The 19,077-nt window shown below is 38.0% G+C and overlaps 1 protein-coding gene across 1 annotated transcript in view; it reads left to right on the forward strand.

The window, feature by feature from the left end:
* LOC139141931 (SWI/SNF-related matrix-associated actin-dependent regulator of chromatin subfamily A containing DEAD/H box 1-like) overlaps positions 1 to 16,439 on the forward strand; it is a 31,643-nt gene extending 15,204 nt beyond the window's left edge. Inside the window, exons 10-20 of the mRNA XM_070711696.1 lie at positions 219 to 354; positions 3,298 to 3,433; positions 4,389 to 4,526; positions 5,089 to 5,193; positions 9,529 to 9,768; positions 10,492 to 10,680; positions 11,265 to 11,383; positions 12,348 to 12,530; positions 13,430 to 13,539; positions 14,062 to 15,476; positions 15,561 to 16,439. Of these exons, the coding sequence (XP_070567797.1) occupies positions 219 to 354; positions 3,298 to 3,433; positions 4,389 to 4,526; positions 5,089 to 5,193; positions 9,529 to 9,768; positions 10,492 to 10,680; positions 11,265 to 11,383; positions 12,348 to 12,530; positions 13,430 to 13,539; positions 14,062 to 14,117 (1,412 nt within the window). The 3' untranslated portion in view covers positions 14,118 to 15,476; positions 15,561 to 16,439. The remainder of the gene's footprint in view (positions 1 to 218; positions 355 to 3,297; positions 3,434 to 4,388; positions 4,527 to 5,088; positions 5,194 to 9,528; positions 9,769 to 10,491; positions 10,681 to 11,264; positions 11,384 to 12,347; positions 12,531 to 13,429; positions 13,540 to 14,061; positions 15,477 to 15,560) is intronic.
* The last annotated feature ends 2,638 nt before the right edge of the window (positions 16,440 to 19,077 follow it).

Below are 19,077 nucleotides of genomic sequence, written 5' to 3' on the forward strand. Positions count from 1 at the left end.
GATTATGAAGATAAATAAAGTAATATTTCTTTGAGGAACTTTTGAGCAAAAATTGAAACTTTCTGGTGTGAGACTTGTATTATCAGTGTGCTTCAAAGTAAGACAGCAAATCCAGATATTTAGCCAGTGGTGTATTTTTACTTTCCATGCAGTCCATTTTGATTGTTTATATCAATAGTACGGTACCATATAGCCTAACAATCTCACTTCTGTTTCAGATAACTGGATACGTGAGTTGAACAACTGGTGCCCAGCACTTGAGGTGTTGCAATATTTTGGATCTCAAGAAGACAGGAGAATGCTGCGTGCTGGCATCAGTATTGGAAAACTGAAGTTCAATGTTATGGTGACAACGTAAGTTGGACTTGACTTACTACCAATGAGACAGAGTTGAATAAATTTTCTTCTGTGCTCTACATTGTAGGGTGCAGATAAACAGTATCTGTTCTGCAATATCTTCACTCATAGAACCCAATGCTCCAAAAAGAAAAGTTATAAACATTAATGGCATTTTGTACTTCAGTTTTACTTATGTCCTCAGAATTAGCCCATTGAACAAGCATTGCATGTAACTGATATACCGGAGTTCTCATTGAAATGATAAAAAATTGTCTTGTGTGCATTCTTGTTTTTGATACAGCTGGTGCCAGGTTTTTCCCACCATAATGGAATTCCATTCTCAAAAAAATTTTATATTAGATAGTACAATTACACTCGTTCTCATCTATCATCGAACGCGCAACTTCATGTGAATGTTGATACATCTCATGAATTCATCAGTGTGTTTCCTTTGAAACTTCATGAGTTGATAAGGAACTTCCTAGGAAGATTCGCCGCCTCAACGATGTAATTAATAATATTGCTACAGACTTCCAGACAAGTCGGCGCCAACAAATAAAACATGCTGGGGCATACAACAAGCGTGCGCCACATTTATTTTCGCTGAGAGCATGCACATGCAGTTGTCCCTGGAACGCTCCATGCTTTCCGCGGTGTTCGAGTTTTTCCAAACTTTTGTTGGTTTGTCCATGGTGCCGATGAGTTTTGTAAATGAAAATGTCATCAGAATTTGTGTTTAACGTTCACTTCCAATATACTATGGTGCACAAAAGATAACATCCGTGTACATGAAGAGAGGGTGAATTCATGAGAATGAAAGCTAGTAAGTGAAAGTTTAAAATGCCGAGGTGGAACTTTAAAGGCGAAGATTTACGTTCAGGATGGGACATCGCCATCAGTTTCGGGCAGAGAAACGTTCTTACACTTTTGTGAAATACGAAAGATTCACATTTCAAGAGAGAAAAAATGTACTCGAAATTTCCTTGAGAAATCAACATCGCGCAGGTTCGTTTTGAGAGTCAACATCGCGCTAGTTCATTTCCTCACCCCGGCACAAATGTACGTGCGTGTAGTGACGATACTATGAATGATGACGGTCCCATTTTCAAATGTAACCACATTCTCTCGCAAAGAAACGACAAGCACCGGGAGTAATGTTTGCTATGGCATTAGCAGTCGCTAGTTCAGTGAACCTGTAGGCGAAATCTTGATGAGATCTCAGCTCGCTCTTTATATAGTTGAAACACGGCTCGCAAACGTTGAAAACATTATATGGTGGCTGGTAAATCAGTCGAACCCCTCTCGCCTGCAATAGTCGTTGGAGATTTTGCTCAACATATCGGGAAACATGGTGGAAACCGCAATTATCCATAATTACACAGTCACCTACGGCCAAACAAGGATTTCCAAAATTATCCGTAACTCGAACAGCCTCATCGAAAAAGTTCAATAACTCCAACCCGTTTGATGGTCCAACGATCACATCGGAATGATCGACACCCGTAGCACTGACAAGGATGTTGATCGCGTACGTAGCGTTCGATGCATGGCATGGCGTTGTATTTGAACTGCCGGTGTTCTGATTTCTGCGTGTCCAAAACGACGATTGCCTGTAGTTCTGATCACCGAAGACTCGTCAAACCAATGAATTTGATTTATATTGTAATCAGAAACAGTTTCTATGAAATCCAGTGTATATTGTCCGATAGCTGGAGTCATCGATTCGGCAGCAAGACTTGATATTTTCTTTCGACTCATGTTCAGGTATTCGGTTATCGCTCGGTGAATTGTCGCCAGCGATGGTACGTTTTCGGCCGTACACCCGTTATCATCAAGAAGTTACCTTCTGATTTCGTGAAAGTAAATACTTGGTTGCCGCCTTTTATAGAACTCGATATGTTGGAGAATGTTGTCGACAACTTTAGTACGTTCTCGCGCTGGTCTATCACTAAGGGAGCCTGTTCTCTCGTATTTGCAGCAGATACTGTGCGCTGTTGATTTAGACACTCCGGTCGTCGATGCAATTTCACCATAAGAAACGCCTTTCAAGTGAAGTTCTCAGATACGTCTTCGCGTCAGAAATGGTGTCGGAAAACCACGTTGCATTTTGGAAGTGTGTACTATACTGTGCACGGCAGTTGTACAATGTTGCAGCAACCCTCAACTTTGCCGCCCAAACTATTTTGTATCCGCGATCTGTTATTCGCATTTCAGTTGTCGTATTAATGAAATGAAATTCGCGCATACATTTTACCGGGCTAAAACTTCGCCCACTGTTTTTGAACAATTCATACGAATTGTACGTATTCACGTAGCTAGGAATATGACGTTCACGTCAGTCGTTTGCGTACAGTGTATCTTATGTTTACATAAACTTGTAAACTTGTCGCCAGCGCGGCGCGGCGGCGTCTGAAATCTTCCTAGGAAGTTCCTTATCAACTCATGAAGTTTCAAAGGAAACACACTGATGAATTCATGAGATGTATCAACATTCACATGAAGTTGCGCGTTCGATGATAGATGAGAACGAGTGTAATAAGTGTGTGAATTCTAATGGTATAATTATTCAGTGTGTGTAGTAAACCAGACTTTACCATTTCTGGTATGTGCAGTGTAATCTTGGTGTGACATTACATGATTTATACATTAAGTGTTTATGGTCAGCTGAATTTCAAAACAAATTCCTGAAATCAGTAAAACTATCCAATGAAAACAAATTACTGATACTATGTAAATAGTGTTTACTGCAAGAATTAATGGTAATACAAGAATCAGAGATTGATGACTGCTGTAAGTTGTAAATTGGATAATTGGATTTGTTCTGTGTATCTGAATTTCACACCTTTGCAGTAAATTTCACCAGGTGTCTGTTTGACCAGCTGACAGACTGCCAATGTAACATCACCGTCATGTATAATTCATGAGCTAATGCAATGATCCCATTTCATGACTCCACAGGTATAACATGTGTATCAGTACATCTGATGATAGAAGCCTGTTTAAGAAACTGAATTTTCACTACCTGATCCTTGATGAAGCACACATGCTGAAAAATATGAATTCTCAGCGCTATAAGAGTCTTCTTAAAATACGGGTAAGGAAGCGCTAGTTTAAACAATGACTATGGTAAAATGTTCCTCAAAGTAAATTTAAATATTTGTCAAAACTTCTCCCAAGGAAACTGTAAATCACTGTCTTCCATAATCAAGAAAAAAATCATGGGTCGCCAAATCCAAGGTTGGAGAAAGGAATTTTAGAAGCTGTACAATATTTGACATTAAAATGGTCTCTATACCTTGCATAAACTTTTGAAGGGGCGGGGAGATCGCATTTTGTATTTTCACAAAAATAAAAGAGTATAACCTCCATTTACTAAGCATACTTCAAATTGGGGTCCACACAAGGAGCAGACCCTAACATTTATAGTACTGTAAATATTTAAGATCCAAATATCTTTCTCTCAGGCACATTCTAACTGATGGTATTGTTTACAGCAGAGAGTCACTTTTTAACCCTTTCAACCCCAGTCCCCTGTATACAGGTCCAACTTGACCATAGTAAACAATGGATTTGGGACAAACCATGGTGGGGAAAGGGTTAATATTGCTCTGTATACATGTACCTGTACATTTTCAGACTATGTATGTAGGCATGCTTGTATAGTTATCAATTCAGCACAATGAGGTGAACGAAAAATATGCTATTGATACAGAGACAACACACGCTGAAAAGATACTGAAGTTCTAACTTTTCTGCCCTTGAAACACAGTCAAAGATGTTCTTAAAAGACACTTCATACATCAAGACACACTCATAAAGTTTTCAAGCCGACATTTACACCTTAGATAAGGCTTTACCTCTCTATTACAAACAATCCTCAGCCAAGATCAAAGGGTACATTGCTTTTCTAAAAAATATTGTAATAGATGTTTGCTGTGCTCAATATCATCTTCACTTTTGGTGTGGGTTTCCAACAGCAATATAACATTTCTTGCCCTTGATCCGAGTAGAACTGAATTCAAACCATATGTATCTTATTTTGTCATTAGGCTGAAAGACGGCTATTACTCACTGGAACTCCACTACAGAACAACCTGTTAGAGCTGATGTCTTTGCTGTGTTTTGTAATGCCTAATATGTTCATTGTTGGTGGCAGCACTGACCACCTCAAAAGAATGTTTGCATCGGTGAGTTCTGTCGCAGAATGAAGAAAGAAAAAAACAGTATTTAAAATTCAACTACTGTCTGCTCGTTACTTTACTTTTGTGTTTTCAATATTGTATGAATATTTGAATCGCTCAGAACTTGCTTTAAAGCATTTCAATTGTGCAGTGTGTTCTTTTACACTTTACCCAGGATCCCTCTCTCTCTCTCCCTCTCTCTCTCTCTCTCTCTCTCTCTCTCTCTCTCTCTCTCCTTCCACACTCATCTACATTTATATTACATATATAAACACAAATGCGTATGCTGCCATTAAAAATGTAATTCATGAAAACTCTGAATTTTTTGGTGGATGCATGTTGAAAATGTGTCCTAGCAAATAATAGCAAAAACGATGATAAACATTAAACTTGATACTTAGATTTCATACTGATTGTAAAATTGCAATTGATCAGTATGGTGCTAACATAGTTAATATTTGATTTTGTTTAGCTGAGACAAAGATGACGTATAGATAGAGATTATCTTATGGAAACATATAGGTAACCTTAGAGATGACAGATTTAGCTGATTTTTTTATTATTTCAGAAAATTGGAACCAGTGAGAGTGACCAGAGTAATTTTATACGAGATAGAATAGCCCATGCCAAGCAGATTATGCAGCCATTTGTCTTAAGAAGAATCAAAACAGATGTAAGCAAATCATTTCTATTGCAAATTTCTTTCACCTGAAATCAGAACATTGGTATTTTCCCTGTGTATGCTTTTACATATGACAAAATCCTTTTAAAACATGCTAGAGAGATTTAGACAAATTTATTGACAATTTTTGCATTTTATGTGCTTATTCTGTCAGCAGCTCATTTGCAATGTACCGGTATGCAAATCTGACTCTGTACACATAACAGTAATTCTGTGCACCCAATTGTGTTTAAAGGTCTGGTGAAATGCCCATGTTGCAAAATCACAGAAATACAGTTGATAGTCTATAAAACAGTCACATTCATTTCTTTTTTCGTTTAGCGCGCGTGATTATGAAATATGGCAAAAGAAAAATGCGATGTGGGCGTGTCCGCCAAGCCTCTCCAGTCGATTTTTTTGGCTTTCCGAAGTTTGCCCGACGCCGTATCTCATAACGGGATGTAAAGTATTTCACACCTCCGTAAGCTCCCCACGGGGTAACTTCTAGGTTTTCCGCTTACATGATCAGGACAGTGTCCTCCTTCAATTCACTATGGGAAGACGTTGTTCTTTTGGTGGCTGTGACAGCGGCAAGAACGTAACGGCTCAACTGTAAACTTCCCGTCAAATGTTGAGTGTTTGAACCATATGCACTTGTCTCTTCTGGTTCGTACGATCGGCCACGGTCCCTGAGCCTGCCTCGCTACACGCTACACAGTTGGGACCGCGATGCAAATCAACTGCATGAACACCAACACTGAAGTTGTGACTGCATTAAAACGAACAAAAACACGGAACATTAGAGATCACGATACAAATACCCGGTACAAATCATGGAGCACAGTCCTCTGCAGCTCTGGACTGTGCGCATGGAGGCCATTAAAATGAAGAACAATAGGGAATACCAGACGACGAGGACCGCGATGCAAATCGACCGCAACATGGATTAAAATGCACGACACTGAACAACCAGACCGCAATGCAAATCGACTGCAACATCGAACCTTGTGGCCTCGATTAAAATTCGTATGTCTGCTATGTAGGCCTATAGCAAAAGTTTCAATTCTCGCGAGCGGGCGTTCCTATGCCTGCAGTACAGTAGACAAAGTGACGTCAAATTTGTCGCGAGGGCTCGATTGCGTACGTCTAAGTTTCAATTCTCGCGAGAGCCATTTATGCATGCTGTGGACTAGACTAAATAACGTCAAATCTCTCGCAAGACTTGGCTCGATTGGCAATACGGAAGTAGATACAGTTTTGCGAATCGCCGAGAGAGAAGCGCAGATCAACAAAAGACTAAAAACAGCCACGTTTTTTCTTTATTTTGCCATATTTTTTAAACAAAAATCAGTTTCGCCACTGTGGCAAATTAGGATCATTTTTTTTTCGCCACTTCGGATTTCGATTCGCATTGACAAACGTGGCGAATAGGCAGCGCGAGCACCGGAGTTTTGTTAGCTGATACTGGGCAGAGATAAGGCGGCGTGGGACTGCTATTCAATGTAAATGAAAACACCTGTGACGTCACAGACGGCCAACCTTGACTCCTGCTGAGGGCGTGACCTGGGTGTCGCAAAATGAACCGATGAAAGCCGCGCATAGAAATATAAAAAAAATTAACACTTGTGCGTTCTTTTAGGTTGCAATTCTGTTGCGAGTGTGATAGTATTGCCCCCCTGGAAGATATTCAGTCTCAAGAACAGGAGCAGTTCACCAGACCTTTAAGATTATGTTTTTGTCATCATTTATCAATAGAAAATACCACTGCGATGTCTGACTCTCTATTCTTTGCATACAATGTAGGCCACAATGACAGATATTCAGGCAGATTTTTTCTCTGTGCACCCCATGATTATTGCTACAGTGTATGGTCAGTGCCTTTGAAGCATGACATAGCTTCAGTCATAACATTGGTGGTAACCAGGTGTACCAATTTCACTGACAATCCTGTGAAAGTAGCGGATTTTTCTGAGAGTACGCCCAGGGCCGTTACACAGAAAATGGCTACATTGTCTGCTTCACACCTGTTGCTAAATAACGGCCCAGGGCCGTAATTCGGTAAAAATTTACCGCCAATAACTAAAAATAAAGGAGTTATTTTATCACTGTTGATCGCAAAACCAAAAATAAATGACGGTAGAACGCTGCAAAACATCCACTCATTTTTTTCTCTCGAGTTTTGTTTTCTTTTTCGTCATTGTGCGCTACAAATTCTAACAGATCCATCTTCAACAAAAAGGACACAATGTTGCAATTTTCTGATGCATCATACAATAACATAAACTGACACTCATGCACTCATTCACGCTCGCATAAAACTAAACTGAACCCAAGATACGATCAAGATTTCTTTTATTTGTATATCAACACAAATTGCAATAATACACATCTCTTTGGAAAATGAAATCACACATGGAAAAATAAATTACGAGTCAGGTAAAAATAACGCATGGATAATCAACGCACAACCGTGACAACACAAGGTCCCATTTAGCTGTGGGTCCATAGCTGTGGTGTTTTCAGACAGGATTCATGCCTTTTACGGGCTGGTTTTGACTTTTACGATTTTAACCCCGCCACCACAGCTATGGGATATTCCATAGACTAGCGTCCATGTTCCGCCGCAAGCACCCTTTGCGGAAGTTTGCTCGACGATATTTCGAAATATTTTCCATCCAAATTACAAATTGCAACACTCATCGACAGCTTGGTTATTAGGGACTAACCAGACCAGAAGTCAGCTCAAAATTCACTGAAATATCGCCTTTTTTTCTAAGTTTGCCCGACATGACTACACGGAGACCGCCATTTTGCTAGCGTAAACTGTTGGTCGAGGATCCCTGCAGTACGTCACTACAGTGACGTAGCGGTGACCTCTCAACTTCTAAACACAAACTGAGAGATTCTTCGTGTGATATCGATGACCATCGTTCGTCTTATGGACATTCCCAGTCTCACAAAACTGAAACCAAACTTTTACTTGGGGGGTGGGGGAAAGTTCAGTCCTAGGATCTATGATTATTCGTGGCGCGCGGATGCTGGCCGTAATCTCTTGGTTCGTGTTCAGAAGTTGAGAGGTCACCGCCTACTACGTCACTGTAGTGACGTACTGCAGGGATCCTCGACCAACAGTTTTACGCTAGATTTTACTTGCCAATAACAAAAAAGGAAAAACCTTTTTAAATTTTTATATAGACATTTTTTTTATATATGCCTCCATGGTTTGTCGAACGCATTCAAATTTAAGCGAAGAAAATCATCGATCAGATTTTGACGTGTGCACGTGTTCTGAGGTTGACCTAGTTTGTAAGTGTGACAAGTTAATCAAAGTAGTCGAACTTGTGAAAATAGATACAGTGTTTCACATTCGTTGCACGCAAAGAGGTCAATAATCGTAAACAATTGTGGATCATACCATTTCTACTAGGGATTACTACTACTGTTACGTTTGTGAATGCAACAAATTTACGCGAAGAAATCATCAGATTTTTGTATCAAAGCGAAAAAAAACCTGAAAAGTAATGATGTACATTAAATAAAAAATAATGAAACAGAGTTATTTTTATGATAGTCATTTTATTTATTTCATGATCCCCATCGTGCAGAATGGAAAATTCCTGGCTCCTGCTTCATCTGTCAATCATTGTCGGCATTGTGTGGCAAACTCTAACGTTGACTTTGCGTTCTTCTGGATCATTCCACCTGCATTTTAGTAGCATAAATAGGGGATACGGACATATATCGCCGAAGTAATTATCTTAGAAGTGTAACTTATTTATTTTGTACGCTATATAAAACTTTTTGACCTTTGCGTAGGTAATTTTTTTCAAGGGGAGTCAAGTTGAAATGCCGTAGACAAAGGTTGAGATGAAATTTAAAATTCTTAATAACGGCCCACCCCCTAAATAACCGCCCATGGGCGGTTTTCGAGTGGGCGTACTCTCAGAAAAATCCGGTAGTGGTCAAATATTTTGCATATTACTGAAAAACTTGTGATGTCATCACTGTCCAATCGATTAAACCTGGAATCCAAATGGACCACGGTACAAATTAAACCATGTGCCCAAACGTGCGAAGAAATGTTTGTATTTCCATATGTATTTGCACAGTCACGTAGGTTTGTTTGTAGCACCATCATGTGATCTCTTGGGCTTCCTGTGTCTGATGAACATCGCGCATTTGTTTTATTCCAGAGCTAAAACCATTGTGAAGATTCAACAATTGCCAGATAGTATCATAAAACTGCAATTAAACTGTCAAAACTGACCACTTGTAATATCATAGTAGCTCAGCTTTAAGAGAGGAAACTGGATTTCAACTTGTTTTGACAAACTGTCATTTTTTCAGGTGTTGAAACAGTTACCCAAGAAGTGTGACAGAACCGAGAAGTGTCCCTTATCCGCCAGCCAACAGAAACAGTACTGCAACTTGATCATCACCTTGTCAACGTCGCTGAAAGGATCAAGGGACAGCGGTCAGTTGGCTGGAGCCATGATGCAGCTACGGAAGATGGCCAACCATGGTCTGCTTCATAGGCATCACTATGACGACGGCAAACTGAGAAAAATGTCAAAACTTATGCTGAAGGTAAAAAAGTAGATGATAGTTAGTGTGAGTTTTGTCATCATGGCTTGTCATTAGAGATAAAATGTTCAGTATTCGCCCATCATTTCCTTAACTTGCCCACCCCCAATATCTGGTTAACAGGTCCACACTCACTGTTGATAACAATTGGCTTGGGCCAAACTATGGTGGTGAAAGGGTGACAAAGAATGTCTCAAAATCATGTCCCTCAGTAGTTTCTTCGAGTAATATTTATCAACCCTTTCAACATCAAACTTTGGTACAACCTTATTATTTTCTGACAAAGTTTGACCTTTTATGTAGAGGTGTTTGGGCCAAGGGGTCAGAGCTTTTCAAGGTCAAAGTCAACATATGGAATTGATGAAATATTTAGCCAGACATGTAATTGATGTATTTTATATTTTCACTGTGAGTATTACTATACCGGTACATGTAGAAGAGATCTGTTGAAATGTCATACATTTGTAATTAAAGACAAAGTTCAGTGCACCACAATTTTAATAAACTGAAAGGTGATGACTTCCCTGGTGTCATCCCAATATGAAATACCCAGTATTTGGCTAAACATATACATATCAAGCTCTAATTGATGTTATGATCTCAATGCTGATAGAATTTAGGGAGGGAATGATCAAATTCAGCCATGGCACCACTATAACATTGTTTACTTGTAAAATACGTGTCATGATTCTATCCACTGTTATTCTTGTTTTCTGTTGCATTCAGGAACCCACCCACCACGACGCCGACCCAAATCTCATCTTTGAGGACATGGGTGTGATGTCAGACTTTGAATTACATCAATTGTGCAATAATTACAGTCGTTTACGCAGCTACTCTCTCTCCAATGACATCATTCTTAACTCGGGGAAGTTCCAGATGCTGGACAAGCTACTGCCAACTATGAAGGAAAAAGTAAGCAAGAAAATCTTAGTCATTCTGTTGCAGTGTCTTTGCTAAGGTTTGGGAATATTGGTAAATGATAGCTGGAACCTCTGTAATACTTCTGTTGTCCTCAAGTCTGTGATTGCATTGATATACCAAGGGGAAAACATGTTAAAATGACTGGGGAACCCAGCTACCATTTGCCTGCTAACCACCTTTAACAAAAATACTGGTTAGTATGTGTATTGTGTTGTGTCTTTGAACATTCTTTTGAATTTCAATATTGCATTCTTCTTGTTTTTTGAAGTTTTTTGATGAAGTGTTTGCTCCTTCTAGGAAAGCATTGTCCATGCTTGACTTTTAAAAACTAGAATAACCAGCCAACAAGACAAGAATTAATTGTACCAAAGGTCACTGGATCAAACAATTCAATGTATACAAAAAAGCATTGCTATTGCCATGCAATAGAATGTCATGATGAAATGTGAATTTCGCAGGATAAAGGTTGACAGATTAACATACATATTATCATCACTTGCATTGACATAAACAGGGCTGATCCAGGCACAAAAATACCCTTTTATTAAAATTTGAATTATATTTGTTACTATCAGGGTGACAGGGTACTTCTATTCAGTCAGTTTACCATGATGCTTGATATCATTGAAGTGTACATGAAACTCAGCAAACACAAATACCAACGGCTGGACGGCAGGACACCAGTACAGGAAAGGTAAGTGAGATTATCTCCATGACAATTATATATTACGATTCTCTCTTCATGCTTATTTTTGCTCTCAATCTCTTGTAATTAAAGTCAAATACTTTCAGATAAGAAAATTACAATGAATATTGTGCTGCACATTAAGAGCAATGGGAGCCTACTAATGGTATGAAAAAGTAGATGCAAATGTATATGCTGATACTTGAAATGTCATACAATATGATCTGTTCCTACTGTTATTTTGAACTTTATTAATTCTTTCAACTTGTGAAAATGAGATAAATACCATGTACCAGAACAGTGAGTGAGCTTGTATATTGAAGCCTCTTTGCAGACCCAACGGTAAAATTCAGCTCAGTCAATTCAAAACCATAAATAGCGTACATGTATTAACAGAGGATCTGCTGGTAAATTTTCATTTATTTATTCATACAGAAATAAACAATTTAACCATAGCTTAAGTTTTTCATTGCAATCAGTGTTTTCCTCATTGAAATAGTGTTATAATAAAGTCTGGTTGATCGGTTAGAATCTGGATTTGATTCCCATATGTCACCAATTTCTGTCATAGTTTTAAGCAGGGCTAGGGAATACCAGTATTCTTGTTTGGAAATCTTGTTTTTCATATCAATATCAATCCAAATCAGGTGTTGTCTTGCCCTACATATTGTAAATGTCAAGTTCAACAGAGTCCTTCTATTGCTTGGTGCAAAATTCTTTTGTTTCACCACCAGTGCCTCAGTTTATTTCAACAATGCAATGTAAATTATTTGAATATTTTTACACACCAGTCACAAAAATGTCAAAAAAAGGATTTTGAACAGGTACAGCTACTGTCCTTTGAACTTTTAATACTCGTCATAACAACTAACATGAATGCTGATTTGCCTCAAAATATGATTACCATATATTAATTTATCCTCCATACCATCACTCCATTGGTATAATAATCTCACATTTCTTCTCATTGTAGGTTAGAACTGATTGACAGATACAACAATGATGATGACATCTTTGTTTTCCTACTTTCCACCAAAGCTGGTGGTCTGGGCATCAACCTCACTGCAGCCAATGTTGTCATTCTCCATGACATTGATTTCAACCCCTACAACGACAAACAGGCAGAAGACAGGTGTCACAGGGTCGGACAAACCAGGTACAGTGGAAATTTGCTTTGCACGTGACAGCTCTGTCAGAGTCATTTGCAGCATAGGATAATTAAACAACGGCTGCAGCCAAACCACTGTGAATTACTGATCAGAACGCCAATGACATTGGCCAAAGACCACATGATAGCATCTACTTAAACTTGGAAAGATGGTTAAAACTGATTAGAGTTATTTTGTATCAACACATGCAAATGTGACATCAATTTCATATTTAACTTACATAGCATGTATGTTTCAAAGGGGGATGCTCCGCTTTGTGTGTTCATACAGTCATTCAAAGCATAACTAGATGCTGTATCGTCTCGTTCTATCTTTGTTGTCCTTGGCCAATTTTATTGGTGTTCTTATCAGTAATTCACAGTGGTTTGGTTGCATGCACTGTATTTGACAGAAAAGACAGTTTGTAGGAGGAGACCTTAGTGTTATTAGTGTGAAATATTTCCATAATTGCATACTAACGACCTTTTCATTATTCAGATTCTGAGTATTGGGATAGACATCCAACAGCCATGCTCAGCATGCTGGAGTATGAGTCCCACACACTGGCACTTGACTCAAAACAGAAACAATGTGTATGACAGTGAACGGCAAAAAGACTTGCAGCTTGCAGCATTTCAGAAGCTTGTAGCTTATTGGTCAGCTGAATATCATTGACTTTAATCATTTCAAAACAGCAATCAGCAGTAGCCTTAGTTTCAGACTCCTCAACTTTCTATCAATTTTTTCAATCTACCAGTAAGCTATAAGCTTCCGAGCTGCTGCACATTGTCTAAATAGAGAAAAAAACAGAATTTCTCACCAGAAACAGCAAAAGATTTTCTTCGCTGATTTTGCTAGATTTGATCACATTTTACAAATAGAGATGTGTGTTTTGTCACCTACACAGGGATGTTACCGTGATCAGACTTATCAGTGAGAATACCATTGAAGAGGCAATATTGCAATGTGCCAATGGAAAACTGAAACTTGAAAAAGACATGACAACTAACAATTCTGGTAAGTAGTGATTCTGTAGCAAATCAGAGTATTTCTAATCATTGAAAGTATAACTGTAGCTGCAAAGATTTTTATCAACAAATGTGTGTGTGTTAATTGCCATCTGAGTAATTAGTCCTGTAACTGATGACATTTCTCAACTCTCCATCCCGTGTTAGGAGTTGTTTGGGACATTGCTTTGTGTCTGCCCTATACCATTACCTGTACAATGTAGAATTCTCATGCATAGAGGAGTACTGTCTCGAGTCAGTTTCACACCAGTTTAGCATAACAGGCACTGTACATCCAGATATGGAGATCATTTCCTTTGAACTTGGCACATAGAATTCATCTATGCAGGACAATGTGACTGTCATTTTCTGTGCTCAGCTCCAATGTGTGCCAAGCTTTGGTTTCAAAGCACCACAGTTCAGGAAATAACGTGGAACAAGATGAATAGTAAAAGTGTTCTGGTAATTTGGTGTAACAAACAATATCTGTCTCATTTCACACCTCACGTCACACTTTTCTTCTCATCCACAGATGACGACAACACAGCTGACATGGCATCACTACTTAGAGAAGCCCTTGACCTCTGACCTCAGTCTGCAGTTCCAAGGATATTCCATGAGTGATCTCTGTCCATGAAACACAAACCGAAATGAGTACACCTGAAGAGCAAAGACCAACTACTGAAATATTAAACCTACCACCTGAAAATTAAAGACGAGGCATAAAAACAAGCAATGGTGCTAGTTCATATCTCTACTTTCTTGCTACGTAGACCAGTCCTGTGTGTTTTTCTTTTCTTTCGGTAAAAAAAAACATGCATATCTGTGCTGGAAGCTTTTTTCCCAAAATGAGACAAACATATGAAAATATCTATTTTCCAGCAGTAAGGACAATGTTTGAAAAGCAGGTGAAGTATTATGTTCTCTAGTGTCAGTTTGCAATGTCATGCTGAATAACATGTAGTTGGCATAAGGTTTTTGCTCTGCCTTACTGGATAACAACAGTTGTTGACGGAAGATTTTTGCAGTGTCATGCTTATAACAATGGTGGTTGGCATAAGATTTTTGCATCACCCAAAGCCTGTATCATTTTATGATAGAAAGATTTTGAAGAGAAATAATATCTATGACTAATCCAGATTTCTTGAAATTCTAATCTATGTTTATTTCTGTTCAGCGTCTTTTGTTTATACACAAGTGTCTATATTTCCTCATCTCTGGGTGAGGGAAATGTTTTGTTTAATGTGTTTGTTTTGCAGTTTCTTCTCTGTGTAAGTGTTCAATGTCTGTTGAAAATTTCTTTTCTGTGGTCGTAAAACTGCTTGGGTAAATAACTTTTCATAATGTATAGTCTGTCCAAGGGGGAAACTCTAGACCTGTTTAGTGTTTTAAGAATACAGCTTGAATGAGTTCTCATCTCACAATCGCTGATTTTGCACTCTTGTAAAATATGTGATGGCTACCTTAAAATTGATAACACATGAAAAAATTTTACATATTTCTGTCCTTTCTGCAAGAAGTGTAATAGTACAGGTCCACAGAGAGCATCATGGGTAAATTTAAGTGCAAGTGTATAAATATCTACATGTTTTAAAAGTTTTTTTATAATTTAAGCATTTCAACGTGTTCAAAACTGATTCATATTGAAATAACAAAGCAATCCTGGTGACAGTCAATAATTACATGATATTGGTTCCTATAACATGTTCTGCTTTGTGGAATTTTGAATGCTAAGTCACTGAACAGGGCTTGTCATCTAGTGAAATTTTGAAAGACCTGAGCTATTATTCAATAGCATGTACTTCCTAAAAAAAAATCACAGATCTCAAAATAGAGAACTTGGAAATATCGTCTCAAATTTCAGAGTAGTAGTGCCTATGGACCATCGTGAAATCTGTTTATCCATAGGTAAGCGGGTCTCTGTGGATTAGTTACCTGCGAATGCAAGTGTCATCATCTTAACACTTTGAACCTGGCTCGGACATAAATGTCCGATGACGTCATAGAGTACCAGGGGGTCAGGGTGCAAAGGGTTAACAAGTACCCCATAAACAAAACAGTGGGCAACAGCTGTAGCTTTTGATTACTTTCTTACAAGAAACTCTGGACTTAAAAAGAAGTAATTGTGCTTCATTTGCATGGAACCGGTATCCCAGTTTTTGATAACGATTGGCCATAAGTGTAACAGCATATTTGCTTCTAGGACAGGTCGTGAGTAAACTCCAAAACACTCTCATTTCCCTAAGGCAAGGCTGAAGGCCAACTCACAGACACAGAGAGAGATAAACATAGCTGTTACCTGAATACGGCAAAACAAGGATGTGTTGTATAACATACCTCATGCATTTTCCTCACTGAAAAATCTAGAAAAATTTCTTCCCAGTATTGATCTTGATTTTGCAGATGACACCATCCTTTTTGTGTACATTTTAGGGAATTCTCTTTCAGACTTGTCCAGGTAATTGTCTGGACTGTCAACCTGTAAGGTACTGTAAGAGTTCCAAACCAGTTAACTGGTTCCTGGCTGTTTGCATCAATCAGGGCCAAAATGATACCAAAAGTGACAAATCACAACAGAGATTGTTGATCAGGTTCTTTTAGTTATCTGTGTCATGAAATATTTGGCCAGGAATGCAACAGAAGCAGATTAGAAAACATCTTCATACTTCATTTGCAGGATATAGTATGAACACTTTAAAAATCAGGCAAATGATTTCTGAATAAACCGCGTGATTTCTGAATAAACCGCATGAAAACACTTCAACTTAAACGTTTCAGGTATACTATATATGTTTTAATTGAGTCCATTTTTAACACACTGTCCATGTGATGTTGCGTTTGTTGTGTCTCGTTCATTATATATTTTTTAAAGTTTGTTTCGAAAATAAAATTAAGTTTCTGTTTCACAAAGCTTTGTCTTGTTGCTTTTATGAACAACATTCACATGTGCATTCCACTTGCAGAGAAAAATTTTTATTCCTTTTTCCAGTAAGTTTCGTATCAAAGGAAAGAAGGTCCAACTCAGATTGCATCATGGTTAAAATCTAGAATACAGACAGTACCAGTATGTTTTGACAGTCCCCTTCATGGAGAAACTGCAGTTTGGAGAAAGGAAGGGAGTGAGGTCTGGTATACCAACTGGCCTTTTTCATGACCCCAGTGACCTTTAAAATCTGTCAATTTTTAGTGATGTTTAATGTAAGAAAAATGTGCCGTTATAAAGTGATCTAGGATGGAGCGATGATAAAGGTCAATAAAGGCACTTCACATGAAAATCCAGTATCCTTTCACTGATTACGATATTTCCACTGTCCACTTGTCAAATCACAATTTGCAGCTAAAAATTAAACTGAAGTTGGCAAGACCACATACTGGTGAGATAACTGTACTTATCGTCAACACAACACTGCACACTTATGATAAGAAATTATCTATGTCTGTGTAAGCAGTGCAAAGACATTTAGCACCCGAATATTGGCAACTTGTTGATTATCACGCTACAATAGTGAATCACATCTTTGTCCAATGAAAGTTATGGCTTCTTTAGCCAACTTCCGGAGTCAAATTGCGAAGAGATTTTACAACTCTGTGAAAGTACTGAAAATTTTGAATTATAAATCAAAAGTCAGAGTTTTTGGGGTGAGTCACGTTTTACATGACGGTACTACCCGTCACTACATGAAAGCTGAATTTCCCTGATGCCCATTTTTCATCCATAAACCCTACTGTAAATCAATGAAAAACAAACCTATTCATAGTGACGTTGTTTTCATTCATACTATTACAAAATCAAGAATAAAAATCAGGGGTCACCGTGCAAAGTATACTAGAGAAATAAATTACCTAAATTTTACCGATATTTGAAATTCAAAATCACAGCCATCCATGAGTTAACTCTATGTTCGGAAAAAAATTCACGATTATCGAAAAACCAACACGATAAAACTTTTCTTTACTCCTACATCTTTAAACTGAGCCCGGAAAGTGGTAGATCAGAAAAAATTGTAAAAAAAAATTGCGAGTCCGAATGTTTGTCACAGATGTGTATTCTTTAACAGAGAAATGCTTATATGTTTCAAGGTCTGTTGATTTCAAAGATTTTCTGATTCTGATTTTCTTATTCAAAACATTGGGTTGGGTTATCGATCTTGCTATTGTCTGTCTTGCTCTCACAAGGCACTCTATAAATGTCAAAATTGTTAAGTCTTATATTATATTATATTAACCATTAAATTGACATACTATTAACGATTATCAACAAAGATATTCGCATAAATATTATGGTCAAATTTAGCTCATATCATGATCACATTCGCTTTGCTCACCAAGACTCGAAGCTATTGTATTGGACCCAATGTGCTGATTTATCATATCGGAACTTACAGACCAGAATTTTATATATTGTAGCCAAAACATGGGACTATGTGCCCGAGGATAGATGACATTTGCCCGCCGTAAGGAGAGCAAATGGTCTCCTGCCTCGAGGGTACACAGTCCCTTGTTTGGGCTAAGCTTATAATATTTTTATTACATGCCTCTCTTACACAGTTTCACGCAAAAATTCTGGGTTTACTCACCAATGACAATCATATGCTTTATTTTCATGATAGACGAAAGTTTTTTGAAAAGTAGAAAGATTTTCATAATCAGACGGCGCTTTGATATATTTAAATCATTGTTATGCGGTTTATCGAATTTGTACACCAACATTTTGTAAAAACAGTATTTCCCTTGTAAAACGTGTAATTTTAACATTTTTAAATCTCGAGGTTACCAAGTTGTCAAGTTGAAAATAGTTCCTGTTCACTTTCGGTCAAGTGATGACTCTGCGGCCGGCGACATCATCAACAAGATACCATTGTTTGAATCCTATGAAGCGCGCGACATTCGATATGTAAGGCATGTATAAATAATGAAATTTGCAGTCGATTTTATTTCTGACAAGGCAAAATTATCAATTTCAATCACAAGGCGCATAAAATTGCTTTCTCGTTAAAATGACTGTCAAGGTTAATTCGTGTCATTTTCACGACAGCTTAGACTGATACTGCTTAAAGCATCGATGATAGAAGAGCGACAAGTTGATAAAGACAAAGTGTTTATAGAAAGGTGTCACTGATGTCAATGTGGTCTGCTGGACGCACAATTGCCATGAAAGATGAGAAATATGGACAATTTAATCAAAACAATAGTTACTTTCAACGGACCAGCAATATGCAAAACCCTCCGAACATAACTATGTGTACCTATAAAGCCGACTGATCTTAACCTCACATAAGGAGAAACTCTTTGCTTTTGTTTTAATTGGACGGCATTGTGAGACTGATCGATTGATAAATTTTGATTCAACACTGTGAAAAAAACTAAGGCCTTTTCAAAAACACGGTTTTGTAGCCAGTATTTTGAAGAGTGCAATTACTCGTTGACACATAGACAATAGCCCCCCTTCCCCTTGACTTAAGCTTTCTTACGTCAGTTTACCAAATTTCTTTACACTTTCAATAAAATCTTCATAAAAATTCATTTAATTTTCTTGATGAAACAAAAC

Source organism: Ptychodera flava, chromosome 10 (genome assembly GCF_041260155.1).
Source record: "Ptychodera flava strain L36383 chromosome 10, AS_Pfla_20210202, whole genome shotgun sequence".
NCBI lineage: Eukaryota > Metazoa > Hemichordata > Enteropneusta > Ptychoderidae > Ptychodera > Ptychodera flava.